This window comes from Perna viridis, chromosome 8 (assembly GCF_037379345.1).
Source record: "Perna viridis isolate PV_CMFRI_1.1 ecotype Kerala chromosome 8, ASM3737934v1, whole genome shotgun sequence".
In the NCBI taxonomy this organism is placed as follows: domain Eukaryota; kingdom Metazoa; phylum Mollusca; class Bivalvia; order Mytilida; family Mytilidae; genus Perna; species Perna viridis.
The window spans coordinates 6,085,115-6,108,340 of record NC_142452.1 but is presented as its reverse complement, the minus strand read 5'-3'; the positions used below and the strand labels follow the sequence as shown (position 1 = coordinate 6,108,340).

The 23,226-nt window shown below is 32.0% G+C and overlaps 1 protein-coding gene across 22 annotated transcripts in view; it reads left to right on the top strand.

Annotated features, from left to right (window-relative positions):
• LOC148609094 (rho GTPase-activating protein 190-like) overlaps window positions 1–23,226 on the top strand; it is a 60,779-nt gene that overhangs the window by 12,306 nt on the left and 25,247 nt on the right. For 8 of the 22 annotated variants that reach the window (XM_088541699.1, XM_088541692.1, XM_088541691.1 and 5 more), the window contains exons 4-21: window positions 139–357; window positions 1,838–2,134; window positions 2,610–2,762; window positions 4,186–4,288; window positions 5,959–6,076; window positions 6,911–7,094; window positions 8,444–8,593; window positions 9,233–9,526; window positions 10,232–10,422; window positions 12,768–12,948; window positions 13,559–13,752; window positions 14,002–14,139; window positions 16,200–16,280; window positions 18,611–18,726; window positions 19,683–19,757; window positions 20,190–20,313; window positions 21,144–21,263; window positions 22,654–22,839. In XM_088541699.1, coding sequence (XP_088397825.1) covers window positions 139–357; window positions 1,838–2,134; window positions 2,610–2,762; window positions 4,186–4,288; window positions 5,959–6,076; window positions 6,911–7,094; window positions 8,444–8,593; window positions 9,233–9,526; window positions 10,232–10,422; window positions 12,768–12,948; window positions 13,559–13,752; window positions 14,002–14,139; window positions 16,200–16,280; window positions 18,611–18,726; window positions 19,683–19,757; window positions 20,190–20,313; window positions 21,144–21,263; window positions 22,654–22,839 — 2,924 coding nt within the window. Of the gene's footprint in view, window positions 1–138; window positions 358–1,837; window positions 2,135–2,609; window positions 2,763–4,185; window positions 4,289–5,958; window positions 6,077–6,910; window positions 7,095–8,443; window positions 8,594–9,232; window positions 9,527–10,231; window positions 10,423–12,767; window positions 12,949–13,558; window positions 13,757–14,001; window positions 14,140–16,199; window positions 16,281–18,610; window positions 18,727–19,682; window positions 19,758–20,189; window positions 20,314–21,143; window positions 21,264–22,653; window positions 22,840–23,226 lie in introns of all 22 variants that reach the window. The other 14 variants (XM_088541704.1, XM_088541694.1, XM_088541702.1 and 11 more) reach the window with 10 other exon arrangements.

Sequence of the window (23,226 nt, the reverse complement as noted above, 5' to 3'; positions counted from 1 at the left end):
TATATGAAAGGATCTAAATTGTTAGAGAAACATCTAATTGCATGCGAGTCCAAATTTTAAAAGAAACTCCTACAAACCATAGATGTTCGAACATTAAATCCAAGATGTCATGTTTTTAGTGTATCTTGCATTTTCTAGGCCATGGTCAGGTTGTCAGCGGTATATAGCAGATCATCCTGACTTTGATGAATTCTTTGTGGAGATGCCAGAAGGGGAGAGTTGGAAGGCACTGCAGGAGTTTGTAGAAAACTTCACAGAAACTAGAATTCCTCTTGATCTGCTCAATGACTCACCTGATGCCGAAAAATGTTTCCGAAATCATGTTGATAACCTCCAAGCTGAATACAGAAAGTCTCAGTAAGTAACTCAGTGTAATTCAGAGTTCTTTTGTAACCTTTTTAGGTTTTATTTATCATCTTGATCCCAAACTGTACAAAACCATCCTGGGAATAAACTATTTTAAACTGTCTTGAAGTTGAAGTTCGAATAGTTTTTATACCCCCAGTAAAAACTGTTTGGGGGTATATAGGTTTCGTCCTGTCTGTCTGTCTGAACCATTGTTATGAAACTTTGTGGGATGTAAAGAAACCACTAGGAGATGTGCATGCTGTCAGAAATTTATTTTTGTAGTGGCATTCAGAACTGACATACATGTATTTCTGTTTATCGACAACATTGCACTTAAATTGGCGTAACATTGAAGATATTTTTCTGTACATTTATCATTTACTTCATTTTATTCACATCTCAGATAACACTCTTGTTAAGCATGTATGTTAAATTTTTATATTGAAGGGACCTATTTACAGTGATTTATTTCTGCAATTTATTAGTTGGTGAAAATAACTTTGTCAACAGTAAAAAGAAGATGTTTTTTTTTCCTTGGTCCCTGAACACCTTTGGTAAAGGATAATAGTTGTTTTTTGGAGAAACTTTTTTTTGCAGAGATAACTCTTAAATTTTCTTTTTTTTTTTTTTAAATTTGTTGGGTTAGTGACATATTTTTGTGACATAAAATGGGTGATTTAAGATATTACTATGGGTCAATAACATGAATAGTGCATCATTTTTGTACCAAAAAATGGGTCATTGACCCATGCATTCCCATTCTTTTTGGGTCATATTTTGCATTTTAGGGCCAAGGCCCATGAACCCTTCCCAAAGTTATCCCTGTTATGCCCGCAAGGCGAGACTAAGATATTACTTTTCTGGTATCTGTGTCAGCATCCACATTAAGTTTTCTTATTAGGTAAATTCGGTATGAACCACTTATGCTACATATAGGTCAATCATATTTAGTATGCAGTGTCATTAGCATCACTTTATCACAGTTCTGTGTCTCTTTTATGCAAAAAGTCTTGGCAGTTATTGCCTGTGGACTTTGAAATTTCTTGTTAAGATTTTAATGTTAAGATTTCTGATAAGGTCATTTAAACATGAATCACTTGTGCTAATGTGTGTTGTTTGTTTTTGGTGTGTAGTTGCATTAGCACCACTACTTTACAGTTCCATACCTACACAGGTACAGCCTATTGTCAGACTTTGAAATAATATGTTACTGAAACATCCATTCATCACAGTTCTTTATAATGCTTATATGCAAACAATAAACAATACCTGAGATATCTGTCCACTTTGGTGGTGTCAAGTGATTGTATTGTAATTTTAAATTGTCCACAATATATGAAATTAGTGACAAAGGCACCATCAATCAAATTTTAAGTAACATCATCCTTGTGCAACAGTCAAGACGTATCACTGTGATAACAGTATTTGAGTATTGAGTATTTGAAGAAATTAAAGCAATATTTGATAATTCTGAACCTACTTTTTGCAGGTTAAAGAAGAAATTCAAGATAGCATTGGAAGAGAATCCTCAAGTAATACCAGGAAAAGGTTTGAAGGAGACTTACATATTCTTTGTAGGGAAGGAATGTTACAATGATTTACACAGTGAGGAGCGTGAACAGGTGTATGAAATGCATCAACAGGAACTCAAACTAAATGCCAAGTCTGATTTCCAGGAACTTTTGTGGGAGAAATTAGATTTGTTTATCCGTATGATAGGAACTACTGATACTATAACCCAAGGTGATATCAGACATATAACTAAAGATCTAGAGGATGATTTAAGGTAAGGATATATATGTCTATTTACTGTTACCCAACTGACCATAAGTTATTTTATCTGCAAACTGAAAGGAAAGTAAGAAATTTGTAGTTTCAATATAAAAACAGAACTACCTTTGATTTTGGTGATTGAGTTAACTTTGCATTTACACGATCATCAATGCAATTTTAAACAAAAAGGTAGCATGGTAATGCTGCCCAGTGTTATAGTGCTAAAATTTAATAAATGTCGCCATATGATATAAACAGCAAGTCTATTACTACAGTGGTTCATAAAATACTCATAAAAATAAACATGGATATATAGGAACAGTACCACTATCCCTTTATTTTTTACTATTCATTAAAATCTGCTCTGTTGATTGAAAAATGTTATTAAAATGCAGCTAGAGTACAAATTTAGGTGATGGATGATAAAGCTGCCTGGCTTTCTCAACATGTCTATTTGTTACAAATGATGATACTATTTTTTGTGTTAGATATAAGAGACTTGATCGAATTGATGAGGAGAGAAACATAATACTATATAACCACTTGGGATTTATGGAATGTCCTTCTAAAGACCGGTGTCACTTCCGCGAAAAATGTGCAGAGAATAAAGTACAGCTGTTACTAGCCTCTAGACCTGTCAGGTAATCATCTCACTTAGTGTAAAATGAAATTATAGTGACCACAATTGCATTAGGGATCTCCCTGGATGATAATTAAAATTTCTAATTCACCAAGTAAAGTCAAAGAAAACAGATCTGCTATTTGCAATTTCTTGTTTAAATTACTGCACTTTAAGAACTCAATCTTAAGGGCCATCATGTAACTTCGTACCTAAAATAAGGGCAATTATCAAGATAGATCCTGGAAAGTGTTGGTATTGGTACGGTAATTCTGGAAATCTTAAGCACGTATTGTTTTTTGTTGTTTTGATTGGGTTTTGTTAATTTGGTGACTGTTTAACCATCCACCTGATTAAAAAACATATTTAAAGTGGTCATATTTCATAGATTCAATACAAGTTCAAAGAATAGAAACAAATTATCTTGAAAATTGGTACATTTCATAATCTGAAATGCATACATTTAGGGCTATTCCAGAATTAATTATGAGGGGGTTGGAAGGAAGGCACCTCAATTAAAATATTTGATGGGATGTTGTTATTATAGATAGTTAGGCTTGAAAATTTTTAATAAAAATTGTAAACATGGTGGGGTTAAATTAAAAATGCCTCCTGACCAAGGAACCAGAAATAGTAAAAAAAAATGCTGGTCATTAACTGACAAATTTTGCCAATGACCAACAATCATTTTCTAATATCGGACATGAAAAATTGTTAACCCCTGTGAATTACAGTCTGTGTGGTTTTATTAGTGTATAACATTCTGTTTACCTGTCTGCTAATTGTTTATTGGAAATGAAATGACAGGTGTGTGTTAATTTTAGTTGATGTGCGGCCACCTGTGATTGTGATTTATCTGTAACTGATTAGTTGATTGCATAATTATATTAACGGTACACGTGCAACACCATTGTGTATATGAATTGATTGAAGTGACTTGTAGAATTTTCATACATAAGTTACTTGATTTAATTAAGAAGAAGATTCACAAATCCAACAATTTCCCGCCGATTTTCCAGTGGTAACGAAAGCACAGTCGTAGTTTGTAATTATTATTTTATCAGTTGAATTGTTTTAACAGAAGTCAACAACCCATTTAAATAGAAAAGATATTTGAGATTTCTTTTATAGATAATCAACATTTTTTTCGTCGCTTGGAAGTTTTCGGCTGTTTGCCGATGTGATGAAAAAATCTGAGAGATACAGTGTTTTGTAAAGAAAGTGTTTGTTGACAATTGGGTAATGTCGTGTAAAATCATTCACTTTTTCAGACAGTGGTCGAAACTGAACTTGTTCACTCATTCAGATATTTAGTAAATGACCGAGTATGTGAAATAACACAAATTGTACACTGTAATTGTACGTGTATGTAATTTGTCTAGAATTGAAATAAGTTTATCTTAAACAGTAGTGTACATAAGTAAGGTTTATATTTTCTTATACAGACCAGAACCACAAACTGTTAGCCAGCCCAGTGAAACTGTTCCACTTAACATAGTCTTATTAGGAAGAGATGGTTTGGCTACAGCAATAATGAAAGAAATCCGAGTAAGTATACACAAATGTAGTTAGGATACGAATAGGTACAATGTGTTCTCAAAATATATTGTAGGGTAACAGTTGCATAACTCAGATTACCTTGTTGTGTTAATGAAGCTATTTAAAGGTAGAACCTTCAACTTTATAAAATCACTTCATATAGTATTGGCTGCTTCAAATGTATTATGTTCTTTTTAAAAATGTGTAACAATTTTAGGATGTTATAACCTTCAACGATACAGCACAGAAGTAACAATTGTTTAGTTTACTTGTATCAAAGGCACACTTAACTACTTAAAATGTCAAGGTCTATGTAGTAGAGCCAATGTGATTAAATATGTATCATCTGCAGCTGTTTTGTCATTTCCTGTTAGACGTGTGACATACCTTTCATTGTTTAACAATGAAGAGGAAACTATTACTTATAGAGCCATTCATATCAATATCTTGTTTGGAGTGTTTAGTAATACAACAGAGAATCAGTGATAAACAACAACAAACATTTGTATGATATAAATTAAATCCAAAGTGTAGAGCATAGCCGACTTACCTACGGACAGACAGCAATACCATAAACATTGCAGATAGCATTTAGCTACTGAACAGAAACACAAAACTCATTACACATGTTAAGATTACTTGGGCACACACATCAGCAGTTAGTTTTTCAAAAAGTATTAAGTGTGAAATTGATCGTAAGTTATGATGCTATTTTCTGTTGTGACAGCATTTTTTATGATCAATTTTACACTGATGACACCAGCAAATTAGATGATGTACTGCCTATTACCTCACTGTGTTATTATGAAATAACAAATATCAAGTACTGTATATACTTGAGTATAAGTTGATTTCGCCAATAAGTTGGACCCCCCTTTTTCAGTCCAAAAATCTGGAACCTAGTCTTGACCAGCTTAAAAGTTGGACTGATTTCTGACAGATGCATCACTAACATTCCTTAATTACAAGATACCTGTTTGTTTTGATATCATCAATAAATATTGAAATAAATAATTACAGACCTGTGTTGTTTTATACTAGTATGTAATTAAATTCTTGACAAGCCATGCCAATTGTTTTAATATGGCTGTTTTTCATTCATTCTAATAATGGTACAACCAATAACCCAAATTAGAATCATAAACATAGGGAACAACAAAGAATAAAACAGAAAGTTTATGATACTCTAACAACTCATTTTTGAAGATATTTCGGTAAGTTAAGGTTTTATCTTAAAGATAAAGAAATTCATAAAAGGAATTGTAATAACCGACTTAAATATTGATTACTATTATTGATTAAAATATTGATTAGTTAGAAATACGAATAAAAATCATAAAAGGCCAGTATTGTGGCAAAAACTGTATCATATTTTAGCTGTAAAATGTAGAAGATGAAGACAGTCTTCCCAAAACTGACATTTACAATTTAACGTGTGGTAAGCGGCGCCAGTCTGGCAGTTCAGTATTGGTGTCATTCTCATGTCAGTTATCAAGCTTTTGACATTTTCAAGCTGAAAATTTTAGTTAACTAGCTAGATCTTGTCTGAAAGCTGGTACCCTTCCCAGCAGTTAGAAATTAAGTCCCAAAAATCAGACTTATAGGCGAGTATATACGGTACATGTATATCATTAATGTACATGTAAGTGGATGATTGTAGCAATGACTATTACTTTCAGACTAACTATAATGATGATGAATTCCAATTCTATGGCAAATTGTACAGTTTAGACTATAGAACCATAGAGGGAGATTTGTCATTAGAATATAATACTCTAGACAGATTTAAACCTGATGGTGAGTATGTCATTACAGTACATAAAACTTCTTGCAAAGGTATATTATCCAACTTTAATGTCCACTTGCAGCTGGAGGTATTTCTTTTGTAAGCTTACTGCAATTCTTGTTCATGTTAAGATACATAAAACCTGCTTGATTCAGGCCTAAGATTTAGGAGATAACCATATTGTATTGGAAGATTTTGAGATGTAAATCATTGATTTGGCAATAGCAATTACACATTATCATTCAACTCAATATGCAAATGTCAAATCAACAGTTGACACCCCACAAATCTTCAATATGGTTATCTCCATTCTAATGCAGTTATCAAATATATTGGTAAAAAAAATTTAAAAATCTTTTAAACATAACTCTGCACATGCATAAAAAACTTGTGACAGTGAATCGTGGAATTGATGCCTGAAATTTATTATGTTATCTAATGAAAAATCCATGTCACCATTAAAATTGCATTTTAAGTCTGTAGAACCTACAATGAACTGTAAATCAAACTTAATTGGTTCAGACAAGTTTCTGGTTTATTTATGGTCAGGTATAGTCAAGTTAATACATATTGCAGAGCCTAATATAGAGGGAGAAATGCAAAAACTCCTTGTTCTCAGCTCTCCCATTTATCTTTGACAGGGAGAAGTTTTTGTGCTATATTGCATAGACAAAAAAGTCAATGTTGTGATTTTTCAAACAAAATTTACTAAAATTTCTCTTTGACTTTGTCATTGATGTCTAGGCCCTGGACCATAAACTAAAGAGAGAAGTAAAACAAAGAAAGGCTTTTGGCAAAGATTGAGATTCTGCGAAATTTCATTTTTTTATTTATTTTTTTTTCAGCCTGTATATTTGTATATAATTCTCGAGAGTCCTTACATTATATAAAGTCTAGTCTACGAGCTACATCAGATAATGAATCCATACTCCAAGAATTACCCTTAGTTATTGTTCAAGCCTACAATAAAGATTTGTCAGAAAAGGAGCAAGTCATTCTTCAGGAGAGAGGGCAGGATATTGCCAGAAGGTATAACAAAATAGTCCTATAGTATACTATGACATTTCTACTTTCCCCTGGGGCATTTTGACATTAAAACTGACTTTCCCTCAACTGAAATTAATAATTAAAACTTAAATTAATTTTTCTGGCCAGAATTTCACTTGTTCCAAGTAAATTTGTCTATTTGTGTGCATGAAGTCATAGATGTATGCTTCAAAATTTAATGGTTACAGTATTTTAAGATTGTGACCTAATTAGAGAGAAAGTGTTACTGTTCACAAAAGTGACGCCTGTTAAGTTTGGAAAAAAGTAATTTGGGATGATAAAATTGTAATATCACAGAAGGGAATGTGCTGAAAATTGGTAGTGTTGGGTCTGTTGCTGAATACTTTAGCTTAGAGAAAACACTTGGATAAAAAACTACAATACTGGAAATTTCAGCCTGGAAGTACATTTGTATATATTTTATGAACAGTCCAGAAAACAAAAAATCTTTCCTGGAGATGTCTGATGGTTCAGATTAGCTTTGGGATTACTGATTTTAGAAAGACACAATCAATTGTCAACTGTTTCTACAAATAATGACAGTGGTGAAAAAATTGTTTTGATTTTAGATTATGCTACAAAAAATATAGTTATAATATAAAAAAATGATGTACTTTTTATGCTTTTTAGTTCACCCAGCCAAAGGCCATGTGTGAGCTAGTGCCATCACTTCGCGTCCATTGTTGTTATTGTCTGTCTTCGCTAACATATCTTCAGAACTCTTCTCCTCTAACACTACTTGACCAATTGGAACCAAACTTGGTTGAATGTTCTTAGGGGTATCCTGCAGAAAACTGATGTGGGATTTTTGATCTGTCGAAAAACATGACTGCTGTTACTGAAAATTGAACATAGGGGTCTGACAGTAGTTTTTTGCATTTTTCTCCCAAACTGTTAGGTTAAGCCAAATTCTTTAAATAGCTTGAAATGATCCTTATTATAAGGCCTACAAAAGTCTTCAGGGATAAAAGTTGTCAGATGAGTCCTTGTAAGAGTTATTGCCCTTGAAAGGGGAAAATGATGTTTTTTTTAATAGTTTCCAGTCAAAATCTTGAAAACTATGATAGATAGAAAGAAACTTTCACTTACTGATATGATCCTTATGATAAGTCCTACCAAAGTCTTCATGAGTCAAAATTGTTGGACGACTTTCTATTAATTTTATTGCCTTTGAAAGGCAACATTGAACCAGGTGAGCGATTCAGGCTCCTGGGAGCCTCTTGTTTAGCATTGGAAACCAATACTGAAGGGGCGTTTGTAGTTAAGTTTCAATATGAAATAATGTCAGAAATTTAAAGCATTTATTTTAACTATATTGACTTTTTTTTCAGATTAGATTGTACATTTATAGACATTCCTTTTGATGATGATGAGTTAAATCCATTCTGTCCACAGCAAATAAAACGTGCTTTGGAAATGTTAGGATTAGAAATAAACAATGATGGCCGACCGCTGTCAGAGATTATGGAACCTGACTTAAGGTTGGTATTGATCGATCATACATGTAAATAGACTGCTATCTTGGGTTACAACTTCACACCCTTGTTGAATAAAGGCATTCTTTGGCACTTGTCATCATATTTTAGTTATTCCCAATTATCCTATTGTGAAAGTATTTTAGTTTTAAGTATGTATAGGTCCAAATAAAGATTGTAAGTCTTGGATACCACTAATTTTCGCTATCTCCGCTGTGGACTGAAAAATATGAAAAATAGTACCCAGAAATTGATTTTGAACCTTTTTAATCACTAATCATTTCTTAAATCGAGAAAATTGATACCTGCAAATATGTTCACTGTAAATCCATGAACATTAATAGGTTTTAAGTAATCATTTATTTTTCGTGAATACTCAAAAATGAATTAGTTGTACCATTAATGCTTGAAGAATTAACAAGTTACACACACACTCTTTCGGTCTTTTGTTTTTTTGCAGTTATGATCGTATTTTGGTTATTCACTGTTTCCAATTAATTATCCTGTTAATATTAAAAACCAGTAAACTTCTTGTTACCTATGTGTGTTTATATATAAAAGATAGCTTTTGTTGGCATAAAGGTATTGATATTAGCATCATTTGTTAGTAATTATTTCCCTTATTTGAATTTTAAATTATTTTAGGGTTGGTATGTGTATGATGTGTGGTGATGCCTTCTCTGCTGAAATACCCATTGGACCACTGTTAAACAGTAATCCTAGCCAAGTCAGAGCAGACTCTAACCCTTCTGTTACTATAGAAGCTAATTTAGAGTTGGAAAATTCAACTGACTTAAATAAACAAAAAATAGAAGTGTGTTGTGGATCTTATCATAATTTTGTGGCTAAGATTCAGAAGGAAGAGGAGGAAGATGATGTTTATCATGGATTTATTCTTGTCTTCTCTCCCAAACGGAAAGCTTCATACTTCACCATGCAGTAAGTCATTTTGATTTGTCTTTCATGCATATATTACATCCAACTTAGATTGGAAAGCCTAATCATTAATTAGGTAATTTTTTTTAAAATATACCAAAAATTTATTATCAAATTCTCAAGTTAAATGAAAATTATGTTCCAATGCAGTTTAACAAAGCTAGGACTTGTGTGTTTTAAAAAAACACTTATGAAAAACTAAAAAATTATAGTACATTTACATGTATATACATATAGGAATCACTCTGTCTGTCCACATCTCTTATAAGTGCAACTCCACCTATAGTACTCGAGGGATTTTGATAAAAAATTTTATAGGAATGTTGGGTATCACATGGAGATGTGCATGAAAGAATATAATTACTGTCCAAAGGGAGATAATCCATATTGAGGGTTTTACGTGTTAATACCTGGTAAGCTTAACTTTCCCTAATTTGATGTAACTATAGAAAGGTTGTGTATTATATGTAGTTGTGTGTGAAGGAATGTATGACTCTAAAGGGAGATAATCCAACAAGCAATTTACATTTAAGTCCATTTGAATGGGGGATATTCTCTTAGTGAGCTTGCTTTATACAGTATTCGTAGTTTTGTCAGATATTGTGTTTTGATAACTTGCTTTCTAATCTTCATTGTTTTTGTGCAGGAGTTTTAGGGACTTACAGAAATATTTATGTAGTTCTTAATCTTAGATTTCTTTTTATCCAGAGCATTTGCTGAATTGTTACGTAGAATCTGGCCTTCCATGCCAATCTTGATTCTTGCTGTAACAGACAATGGTGCCTCTGCAAGCTTCTTCCAAGATGAGACAAGTTCAATGCTGACTCAAAAGGCAATAAAAATAGCAGAAGAACTTGTTACTGATTACATGACAACACCACCAAACTTCCAAAATCAAGGTAATTAGAATAGTTAACCAGAGAGAAGCATTGCAGTTAAAATATTTGTCTTCTGAATTTTAAATTGAAGAATAAGGTTGTTATTATCAGATGCTTGTCAGTGCTCCAGCTAGAAATTGAAAGGGGCAGGGTGCTGTTGAGCAGAGGGGCACCTTTGTAGTCGGAAAAGGGCAGTTTTTTTTTGGTTCACATGTTTACCATGTCAAGTTGTTTGTTTCATTTCCTATGTATGTAATTTTGTTTGTTTCTTTGTTTTTTTTTTGTTTGAATTCTTCTTTCTGATAACTACATTTAGCTGCTGAACACCACCTCTTATGGTTTATATGAACATTTTTTGATAGTTACTATATGCACTAAGGTCCAGGACTGAAAGCTGGTCAGTGATGTCTGTGTCAACAAACCTGTCTTAGATATTGGTAATCAGTTGGGTGAGGAATGGTTCTTTGACTTTTGTGTTGAAGTCAGAACTTGGAGTAGTTGTCAGATGACATATGGGAGTATTTCAGCTGCCAAGGTTTATCTTGGGTTTATCTGGTTTCTAACATCTTGATGGTTTTGTCTACTATTGACTTTACCATGCTGAGGTTAACATCTCTACGTTGGAAGACCAGTGATAAAGTGGATATGTGTGGTAGTGTATCTGCCAGCAACAAGAGTGATCTAAGTGTAGTTGGGTCTTTAAGACTCTTCAGGATACCATTACCAAATGGGTCACTGCTTATACCTGACGTCCTTAGGTCAACAACAATAGCTTTATAGGATCTAACTATGCTGGAAACTGCTTGGTCATGGGATAACCATCTGTGGTGTTTGGCTTGTTTAATGCTCAGTGGTGCTTGGGTTAAAGGCAGCTTGAACCATTTTCAGACTGGCTGTATGGACGCAACTATACTTGTAATACTTGTAGATTTTTTCTAACGTTTCATCAGTTTTCTTCATGACTGGTAAGGAGTTGAAGCTATCTCTACAGGCTAGTACAAGTCGATGGTCTCTGCAGTGGTTTGTGATTAAGGATGGGTTGCTGTCTTGTTTTTTGGCTATGAAATTCAGATATGAATTTTATAAATTTTAATTATGGAGAAAATTCCACGGAGAAGTAAAATTATTTGCAAATCGGCTTCCGATCTCCGTGTGACTATACGTTATTCGTCATTGTCTATCTTGTAATAAATTTTGTTTGCACAACCTTCGAAACTTTTTCATAAATATTTAATCATATAAATAGTAACTAAATCTTTTAAAATCTAACGAGCAGCGAGTTTTTATAAGTTATTTTTAGAAATCTATTTTTAGTTATGTCATAGGTCACGATAAAATCATGTCAGCTGCCGTACAGGTTCAAACAAGCAATCATACTTTTAAAATTATGTATTTTTTAAAACTTTTATTCGAAAATTTAACGTCGTTTCTGCGAAGGCATAGTGGTTTATGAATAACTAAAAACTGACTCAAAACGCACATTATATACATTTATCAGCTGTGACATAGAGTAGTCTTGTTGAGATCAATCATACCACCCAAGTGGCGGGCACGCGCTGAGGTTTTCATCACCTACTTCAAACTAATTATGTTAATCAATTATACAAAACAAAAGGTAAATTGTAACTGATATCTGGTAATTAACACCTGTGAAGTTTAATCAAAGCCAATTGATTTTAATGACATGATTGTATTCTCTAGGTAAACTTCAGGTACGTGTCATGACAGTAGTTATAATATTTATGACAGGAAATCGATCGATCATGCAGAAAATCACCTGTTCGGAACTTACCGTTGCAAAAAAAGGCACAAGGGCGTTTCAGAAAAGTCGTAAGGGCAGAAGGGCGTGTGTAAGGGCACCAAGGGTGCGGCGCCCTTCTATTTCGGGCTACCGAGACCATTGCTTGTTTGTAGTGTACAAATATCCTACTCAATTAAAAAAAAACCAAAAAATAACAAAATAAGAATATGAATTGGACTATCATGGCTTTTAGTAAGTGAGTGCCTGTGAGTTAGTTGTTCTCAAATTTCTACAAAAATATCGAATGTAGTTATTTAATTTGAATGTCATAAGGAATGAGCCTTAACCAATTTGTTATTGTGTTGAAATTAAATGAGTTGTTATTTTGCGATTTTTTCAAATATCATTAGGTCTAAAACCTTGTCCTCTCTGATTCCTTTTGAATATTTGATGGGTTGACATTTGACCAGTCAGGTTTTGACAATGCAAAACAATCAGACAACAACCAATTACAAGTGACTTTTCATAGCACTTGATCACACGGTCCATTTCTATATTGTCAGCCCAAGTTCATGTCAATTTCTGTACCCTCAGCCCAAGTTCATATCAATTTCTTTACTTTCAGCCCTAGTTTATATGAATTTCCTGAAAGAAGTTTGGAAGAAGAGAGATGAGATTAATGAATCTTATTACTTTGAAGTAACAAGTCCCCCTCCTCCAGGTTATGATGAGACAATGGCTCAAAGGCCGCCTGCTCCACTGCCAAAAAATTATACATACACTACAAAAAGTAGCACTAGTAATAGGTAAGTGTTACAATGTTCTGATGTCATTGTTCTATGTATAACAATATTGTAATTATTACACACCAATGGCGTGGATTTCTGTTGCATTCTATATTCAAAACAGAACAGAAAGTACAGGAAATGTCTGTTTCATCAAATTTTGTGAAGAATTGTAAAACATGATTTTATGGAAGATAAAGTAATGATAAGCTAATGATACCTATTGTATTTTAAAGTTTTAATAGAAAAATAGGACATCAGCTGAAAATACAGATGGTTGTCTTTCCATTTTTGGTGCAGTGATAACTTGTAAAGCACAATAAAAGAGCATTTATTCTACAAAGAATAATAGTGTACATTGATTGTAAATAGGAATGAAAAAGAGGTGCAACATGAAAAAAAAACCAGCTTGGTAAATCAGTGTTGAGTTTCTGTACCTTTCTTTGGATAACTTTTGACTTGTGAAAAACAAAGAAATATTAAGTAAATAACTGGGTTTTTATTCTTCTTCTTATTTTCTTTCTTAACCAGTCTAATCTTTGATTGAATATAATAAAAACTTTCCTGTACAATGAAGAGTTATATATCATGTTAATAAGTACACATTACATAGAATTGACTTTGTTTTTAGTCAAAGTACAGAAGATTCTGACCCACTGTATGACCAACCTTCACGATATCATCATGGCTCAGACAGTGAGCCTGAGAGACCATCATCCACATCTCCCCCACCAAATACAGGTCACCCCTCAGCAGATAATGCTCAAAATGGTGAACATCTAGTCAGACCAAGTGTAGTTAAACTTAGATCTAACACGAATGCTGGTAGGTGTGATAATTCATTTGTTCATATTTATATGCTCAGTGGAAACCTAAAAAAATTGATTTGATTTCTGTTGATTTCAAATCAACAATAGACTGATGTGGAGCTTGTTTAGATACTTTATTGTTTATTTCCCAGGCTTTTCTCATTCAGAGTTGTGTTATAGTCTTCTTTTACTTTTACTCTAACCGTCAGAGTTAATTTTCATTGATTTAGTATTGAATATTTTGACCTTGATACAACCTTTGCAGGCTACCACCATGATAACTATCGTAAATCATTCCCTGCAATAGAAACTGAAGGTGCTAAACTTCAGAGGGATCGGGAGAAACAGTATCAATTCAGGAAGTCCTGCAGTATGAAACTGGCCCTAAAGCAGGAAGATAAAGGTGATTGGTGGAAATCAGTATTGTGTCACCATAACAACCACCTGCCTTTGTTTTCCTTATGTGCTTTATTTTTGGTGTTTATTTTTAGAAATTTTATTGTCAGTCTTTATGTTGTCATTTTTCAAAATTGCTTTTTATATTGTTTTTATGCCATTTAAGAATATTGCAAAATCACAGAAAAATTTCCAGTGAAGGGTGTAATCTGAAATGATTGACAGTTTAAATTTAGATTAAAATTCTTTTTTTTTTAAGGAAATCTACATATATAACTTGAACTTATATGATTTAATGCTGAGTCAAATTTCAGAGACTAGCATGTGAAATAAAATAATTTTTATATAGAAGCTAGAATTAATAATAAATAAGAATCTGTGATAAGCACATCATAATAGAAGTCACTTGTGATTCCAATTGGAATTTCAGAATCTGCACAATGCACTAATAGCAGATTTATTAGCATATTCCCAAGATTTTTAATTAGAAGTAACTTTTAGAAATTCATTTCCAGTCAAAAGCAGAGAAATGTTGCTTTGAATTTCAGTTGCTTTATTTTAGGCCAGAAAGAATTAGTTCTCTGAGTACTGTTAATGTGTTAATTGCTGTGGTGTACTAATTTTGGGTATTTTCTTGTTGACAGAAAAAAATTGTGCCTGATTTGAACACTATTTAACAGCTTATCATGTTTTTTTTTAAACTGAAAATTAATACCAGCGAATATGTTCACTTACAAAAAATCCATGAAAATTAGCAACCACAAAAATTAATACATTCACAGTATATGTACATGTAGTTGGTAAAGTAAATACAAATTCTTGTCTTAGTATATAAATTTCATTTCAGCTTTTGGCTGATCAGAATAAACCGAATAGTTAAATAATGTATGGATATTATTAAGTTCTATGTGTGACATACAAATCAATTCACTAGTAATTTAATATAATTTAATATTCCTATACTATTAAAAGAAGTGATTAGTTTGTTTTTATAGTTATATGTATTTTTTTCTATGAGAAATCGAAGGATTGTCAAGATGGTTCTTTTTTTAATCACACAGAGAACTAATTCATGTTGACTTAATATTATTAGAGCAAAGTAATTTATTTGTTTATATCCAATAGTAAATGGATGCTAACACTTGTATTTTGTTTTGAAAATATCTGAACTTAATATAACATCTGTAGGTCTTTTAATGTCAGATAAATGTTTAATAGTTTAATTAAGACTTAGTACATGTAGGCATGATTTAAAATTTATATCAAACATTTTATAATTATGTACAAATTATTATATGCTTCTCATGCTTAGCTCTAGGGATTATTGCTGCTTTTTGTCGTATTGTCTCAGTAGAAACAGTGTTTTATTGGACATTTAATGTCATGTTTTTAATATCATACTCAAAACTGATGTTTGCCTAATTCAGTTCAACGTTGGTGTGTTATTGGTTTCCCCTTTTTTCTTAAAAATTGATGAAAATTAAATTGGTTTTATTGTTTCCTAAATGTCATCAATTGTTTTTATGATTGTTTTTACATGTATACTAAAAAAGCCCTAGATTTTTAGACAGAACATACATGTATGTTGGTTCATAGAGTAAATTTCATTTAGAGGTATTGAATAATTTATTTCATGTCTAGTCAGTATTGTAGGATCAGACAAGGGGAAACCAATAAGGTATTAAGATTGACCTAATGATTAGTGTAACTGTAGCAGTATCTTAATTTATATTATCATTTCTGACACAGAGATCTCATGTTCTCTGAAATACATGTATCTCTACTTTCAGATAATTTCTTTGATACAACTGGACTGGTCTTTTTGACAATCTGAATTACCTTCTATAATACACAATATCACACAGAGCTGTTGGAATCTGTTATAAAGTTTCCTGCCAACTGAATATTTTATTTGTTAATTTTGAGCAGAAATAATATTGTTTCTGTTGATGCTGTCAAATGAACCCAGTCACAGCTGTGGGAGATGGGACAATTCTCACAGCTCTGGCAAGTGGGACAATTCTCAACAGCTCTGATTCATCTTTATATTTCTGTTTTCTTCTCAAGCTTGGGCTCTGAATGAACGAAGACTACCTAGTAAAGCCTCTACATTACCAACAGATTTAGGACAAAATTTTCATGAAAACGGTGATCTACATGTTTTTTTGGTTGGAACCTGATACTAGAAAAGCATTTTAGAGTAGAAAGCTTTCATATCAACTACTCCTAAGTTTCTGCATGGTAGACCAAGTAAAATTTATATATGTAGTTGTTATTGTCCTTTCTGCTGTAAACACTTTAATTTGTTTTTTGTTAATATTATAAAATAAAAAATCAACACACAAAAAAAAAAAATCAAAATTTTATTGTGTCAAATTCATTATGTCCATCAGTGGTTTTCATTATTTGACAGTAACATTACATATTGATTTATTTGGTCTATTTTTTGTGTATGTGGATGTTGTGTAGTACATTTCATTATAAGACTGTCATGTTGTCAAAGTTCAAACTTCAAGTCATATTTTTGAGTGAAAAACTCTCAACTCCTGCAATACTTATTTTTTTCTCTTTAAAACCATTGGTAATTGAGAAGGGTTCTTGTGTTGATAATTCAGAACATCTTATACATTTTGGTCTTTAAATTGAAGCCCTTCATCTTTTGCCATATCTATGGGGTCAGCCTGTGCTCAATTCATTAGGCGGATGACATTTAGGTTTTTAATCTTATTGGTTGAAAAGCTTTGACAGTTTGACACCTTTCAGTAGTAGGTGAAGCATGATAAAGATTTCACTTTATTTTTATTTGTACCACATTTTTACTGTAAATTTAGACTTAATTGTGAAAAAAGACAATACTTATAGTATGAAGTTTTTAACAATCCAAATTATCATTTCATTTTGGTCTTTTAAAATATACACTTCTTAATTGTAGATGCATACAATATTTTCTGAATTTACAGTATTGTTGCTCAAATTCAATATTTAAAATGACATAAGCATCAAAACATGGTCATGTATATGTATTATAAAGCCCATTTCCATATCCATGTGGCCCTATTATGTAGTCTAGACTTTACTGACGTCACAACAGAATGTTGTCACAAAATATTCACCATTTTGTGCAACACAAAGGCCGTATCTTTTCAAAAATATGAAGAAACTAGTCCTATTCGAATCTATGTAAACCACAGAAACTACATTCTATCATTGTTTTACCACAGGCTATCTTTGATGTAGATATTTAACCCCTCACATTGACTGGGGATAAATCATAATACATTGATAATCAGCTGTGGTAAAACAATAATAAAATGGGAGTTTTCATGATTTATTTTTAAATTGTGATGAATTCATAATATATATGTATGAAAGATGAAACATAGGATGTGAAGTTTTTAATACAGCTTATATTTGACATTGATATACATCTGTATTTTACATCATTTATTTTGGTATGCTGTGCCTTAATTCATTAAAACTTATTGTAAATTGATGATGGGACCCTGCAATGTGGTTGTCTATTCTGTCTTTGTGTTTTGGTGAAAACAAAAACAAAAAATTTGGTTTGACTCGCATGTAATAAGAGGAAAACTTTGGTTGGAGGTAGATTTTTAAAAAATACGTGAATGGACACACACAGTGATATTATCTGTTGGGGAAAGTCATGTTTGGTATTGATAAGGTCTTTATTTGACTTATTACTAACTTTGATCGAGAATATATCCTGACAGGTTTTGTTTATTGTGAACTACACTTAAGATTTAGGCTATTTATAAGCTATAGTGATCGTATCCCTTTGCATGGAGTTGTGTGTGTAGGATTTGATGTTGTACATATACTGGTCTCCCTAAAAAAAACAGAGTGACATCCCTCTCCCAGTATACATGTTGTTTAGTGACTTGATTTAATATTTATATGCATATTAGGTAGATGAGATATGTTTTCTTAGCTATCATGATGAAATATAAGTCAAGTGTTTTGACTTAAAAAGGGATACTTTCTTCCTGGTAAATGACAAGTTTCTGTTTGACATATTACCCTACAAACTTTGTTAAAACATGTAGTGTTGGAAATCATCGTCCAGTTCAAATTATTGGATTATTTACTATCATTAATTTTATCTTATTCTTTCTTTAACTCTAAGTTACTGAAAGTTTTAAGTGAACTATAAGTGGTCTATATATATACCCTATTTTTGATATTGATACTTTTATTTTCCGTCCAGTGTAACCATTACTTTGAAATACTGTTTATAGAAGAAATGTGCTTCTATATTTATCCATCTCTTCATTTAAAAAGGAAATTAAATATTTTGATTCTGTTCTTTTCTTACTGAGCATCTTCATACACCATTCATACCCCAACGTATTATTTCTGATGAAATGGTTTCAATCATTTATTTTCACCTACTCTCTTTGTACTTTGGAACTTTTGTCAGAATAGGTCAAAGATTTTTACTTATCTCCTTTTACTTGCAGGTAGTTTAAGTGAGCAGTCAAGGCATGCTTCTACTGGGTCTAGAGAGTCAGAGGAGACTGTCTGGGTTGAAAATGACCAATATGCCTCATTTTATGAATATCAGAGAAATTCCAAGGTAGACAAGAACTTATTGGTATGCAAGTCAGAATTATAAAGTTGAAGTAATTTTGTCTTAAATCAAAATAATTTCAAATTATCTACCAAATATTCACAGGAAGATGTTTTCAAGATGCTGGAATTTTTTGCTGACAACATATTTGTCCAGTATGGTGGATATGTTTTTTAACAAACGGTCAGCATTCCAATGGGAACAAATTATGCTCCTTTACTTGCTGACCTATTCCTTTACTCTTATAAGGCCGATTTTATAGCTGATCTTATCTGTTAGAAAGATCATTGTTTAGCTAGGTCCTTTAATCTCAGTTTCCACTATATAGATGATGTATTATAGTTAAATAATCCTAGTTTGGGGGATTTGATACATCACATCCACCACAAAGAACTTGAGATAAAGGATACTACAGACTGTGAAGTCAGCCTCATATCTTGACCTACACTTAGAAATTGATGGTAAAGGAAAACTGTTGACCAAACTTTATGACAAATGTGATGACTTTTCATTCAGAATTGTCAACTTCCCTTTCATCTGTGGTGACATCCCTTCAGCACCTGTGCATTGAGCTTTCATATCAAAACTCATACATTATGCCATAGCTTGCCGTAACTACACAGACTTTTGTATTGCGCTAGACTTCTTTCAATTAGGCTTGTGGAACAGGGTTATGTTGCTGCAAGATTGAAGTCATCAATATAGCAGTTTTATGGTCATCATGAACTTGTGGATTGTTACTGATTTGTTCAACTGGTCATAGTTTTCCTTTCCTCTTTTGTGTACTCTGGACTATTTGGGAGGTCTATTTGTTCCATTAGAAATGAAACTTAAACACAATGTACAAAACAATCTTAAAAAAAAAAAAAAAAAAAAAAACAGAAGAAAATATTTAGTCATAGCATTTCAAGTTTCCTTTTTTTATTTACACTTTTTCAATTTTATTGATTTGTTCATTTTAGAGAAACTCTAGTGGTATAAATGCTCCATTGGCCAAGCCAGAATTAATAGAGATAGGAGACTATGCTATAGTCAAGGTTTGTATAAATCTAGAAATCTAATGCTTAGAAAATATGTTTGATAAAAGGAAACAGTATACACAAATACATGGATCTTAATACATTTTAATGCTTTTCTCAAAATTAATACTCACTCTGTCTTCAGTAATAGGATGGAAATAGAAACTACCAATGTATTCAGCTTTATATTCTGATGTTGGACTCAAGTTAAAAAATGTGAGTGACCCTTAAGGGAAAAGGCTAAAATGGAAACATTTTTTCATAGTTGAAAGTCTTGGTATATTTTTGCCAATGAGATCATATCATTGAAGTGTTATTCCTTGTATATACTGCCATGATTTGGCCATCAAAATGCCATTAAGACTTAATAGTCAATCCTTGTGTATATACACAAATTAGTTACACTAATGGAAAATAATTACTTTCATATTATACTGCATTCTTTTTCAGGATTCCCTAGATTTTGACCCTCTAATTGAGAATGACTATGCTATAGTTACTGATGCTCTACCTGAAGGTCAAAAACAACGTATTAAATCAAGAAAAGGCAAAGATAAAAACAAATTTAGAACAGGTATGTCTCTGACATGTCTATACAATGACTTATCTCCAACATTACTATTACTAGGGCTTTTCTGGAAGTATTTTTTGCATTACAAATTTTGGATCTTATTATGTAATAGATATTTTAAAAAAGTTAAGAAAAATTTTCTTTTGCTGTTTTGATAATTTGAGTGCAGCTTAGATATCAATGTCAATTGTTGGTAAAAAAAAAAAAATAGAATTTGAACACGACTCCGGTCGTAACATTTTTACACAGCACTGAATTTACAACATTTGATATGAAGAAAGTCAAGCTGATGAGATTATTCCTGAGATGTTTTTGATTCTGATCAAGTACTATTTTCATTAATCTGACATGTAAGACAAAGGCAATGATTTCTGCTGCAGACTCTATGATATTGTACTAAACACTTTTGTATGTTTGCTTGTTGTAAATGGTCAAGTTAGAGATGAAAATCAAAAAGATAAAACACTCAAAATGTGTCTTCATAAAATTCTAATTTTCCAAGTAAAGAACATTTTAGAGAGTAAAGATGTGATATATCTTTATTGAAGTCAGTAGTTATATCATTGATCTTTGTCAGTATATTTAGTATCTTTATTACTTACTCCTATTGATGTCACTTCTTTCTTTGTTTCAATGTTGTTTTTTATGTCAGTTAATGTCACGCATGCTTGACTTTGTCAGAATTTTATTACAAATGAGGACAAAGTTGGAAATATCCAGATAAAAATGGTGTAATAACCACTGATATGTACACTGTCCAAATCACATGCAAGTTGCCACTAGTAACAATCAAGTTACTCAATCGTGTTTGACATTTGTATGCTCTTCTATAGATGATTCTCGACTTCAGTGGTCTTATCGATGTCAAAAGTTACAACAAATATTTACCAGTAAATTTTCTTCTTCCGTTTCCTATGATGCCCTCTATTCCTCAAGTACTCTTGATATTTTGTGTAAGTAAAACAGAGTTATGTCCCTTTGTAATGGCTAAGGCTTTTCGAGGTTATGTTGCAAAGCTGCATGAAAGAAACCCATGGTATGGAATGATACCAAAATACATGTAGTTATGATCATTACCTTAGTGTTTCATAGCATGGTTAAAGTCGTTACTTTGTAAAGAATAGTTCGATAAGATAAAAAAAGTATAAATTTTATGGAAATTTGTGAAGATATGACCCAAAGTTTAAGCTTTTGTAATACTTGTATTTTTGTTATTTAGACCTTCAGATGTAAACAATAGTGCTGGCTTTAGCATGAAAGCAATTAGTATATATACAGATAGTCTAACTGGATATTTGTAACATAATGGTTATCATCAGTAGTTATTTGGACATCTCTAGATTATGTTATGACCATCAACAACAGTGACCAGTGTTTGTTTAAAACATTCAATTAATACTATTATCTATATCCTAACTCTATTCTCTTCTTGAGTTTTTAATCAGTTAATGGAATAAGTGTTACTTCTAAGAACAACATGACTGATGGACTTATATATAGACATTCACTATACAATCCAGAATGTTATTAATTAACAGAGTTTCATAAATACGAAAGACAATTGAGTATCAGAACATATTCTTATAATCCTATCTACTTCTTCTTCTTTGCTTTGATTGTTCTATCTATCCTTGTACATCGTACTACGACTTGATGTGTGAATAAACCGTTTTATTTCATCTTAGTTTACTTATGCTACGTCACATATTACTAACTGTAAACTTGATATGTATTGCTGTTGCTTTGTCACTTTCCCGAAGATTAAAATGAATGAATATCCATTCTTACACAGCATATTTGATGACAAGTCCTGTGGCTCTGTTGTGTTTGGGATGTCCAAAGCCTGATTAATATCAGATTTCGATGGTCTAATAAATGTGTCCATTACATTCTATCGTGATGTCTTATGATTTAACCAATTAAAAAGACTCAATCTGTGCATGATGGAAATTACACCTTATTATAGCATCATTAACATTATAAAAGCCAAAATAAAATTTCTTAGAATATGGAAGAATAGTGCAGATAGTTTATTAGTTGAATGCTGTTCTATATATGGTTACGGGATTTTTTTTTAAAATCAAATTAATTAATGGCTAGACAAATACTAAAGAGATATCAATTATAAGAATCCTGTTTTACTCAGTTGTAAGAATTTTTCTCCTATAGTTGGACATGACTTTCAGCAAGATGTACATAACTCAATATAATTAAAGCAGTATAATAAAGGCAATATGTAAGTTGGTTGTTTTTACCTCAATCTTATTTCAAGATATATTTGTGGTTTCTATTCTAATTATTCCATAACATGGTATGCTGTTATTGTCTGTAAATCTGTTATAGATTCAGATGATTCAGAAGTGAGTTCCTTAGAAAGGGAGAGAAATAAACTGTATGCTAGGGTAGAAAAAACACCACATAAAAAGAAGATTAAACAGAGACCAGGTAAAGGTCCAATTATTTCTATGCCGTTTGCCTCAGATGAGCATGGACGTCATCTTGGTATCCTGCGGGATCCTGAGGACAGAGGTAAATTCAAGGAATAACTTTGCATAACACTACAAGGGAATTAATAAAGATTTGTTTTCAGTTTTTTGCTTTCTAAGTTAAGATTGATTATCATTCTAATAGGAATGGATGAGTTCATCTGTGTTCCAATTATATATTTTATTGTAAAAACAGCATTTTGTAAAAATTCAAACGTTAAGCAGGGATTGCACTGGCTTCGACAGTGACAAAATTTGCAATTTTTTTTTATCTCCCGACAAAAATCACCAGTTGGCAATTTTCTTGATGCCTAGGTTTTGTATATTAAAATTGTTAGCAACAAATCCCTCAAATTAAACAATTGTGTTAACACCAGGACTGAGTTAATTGACCATAAATAATTTATGACTGAAGCCAATCAAAGGTAAT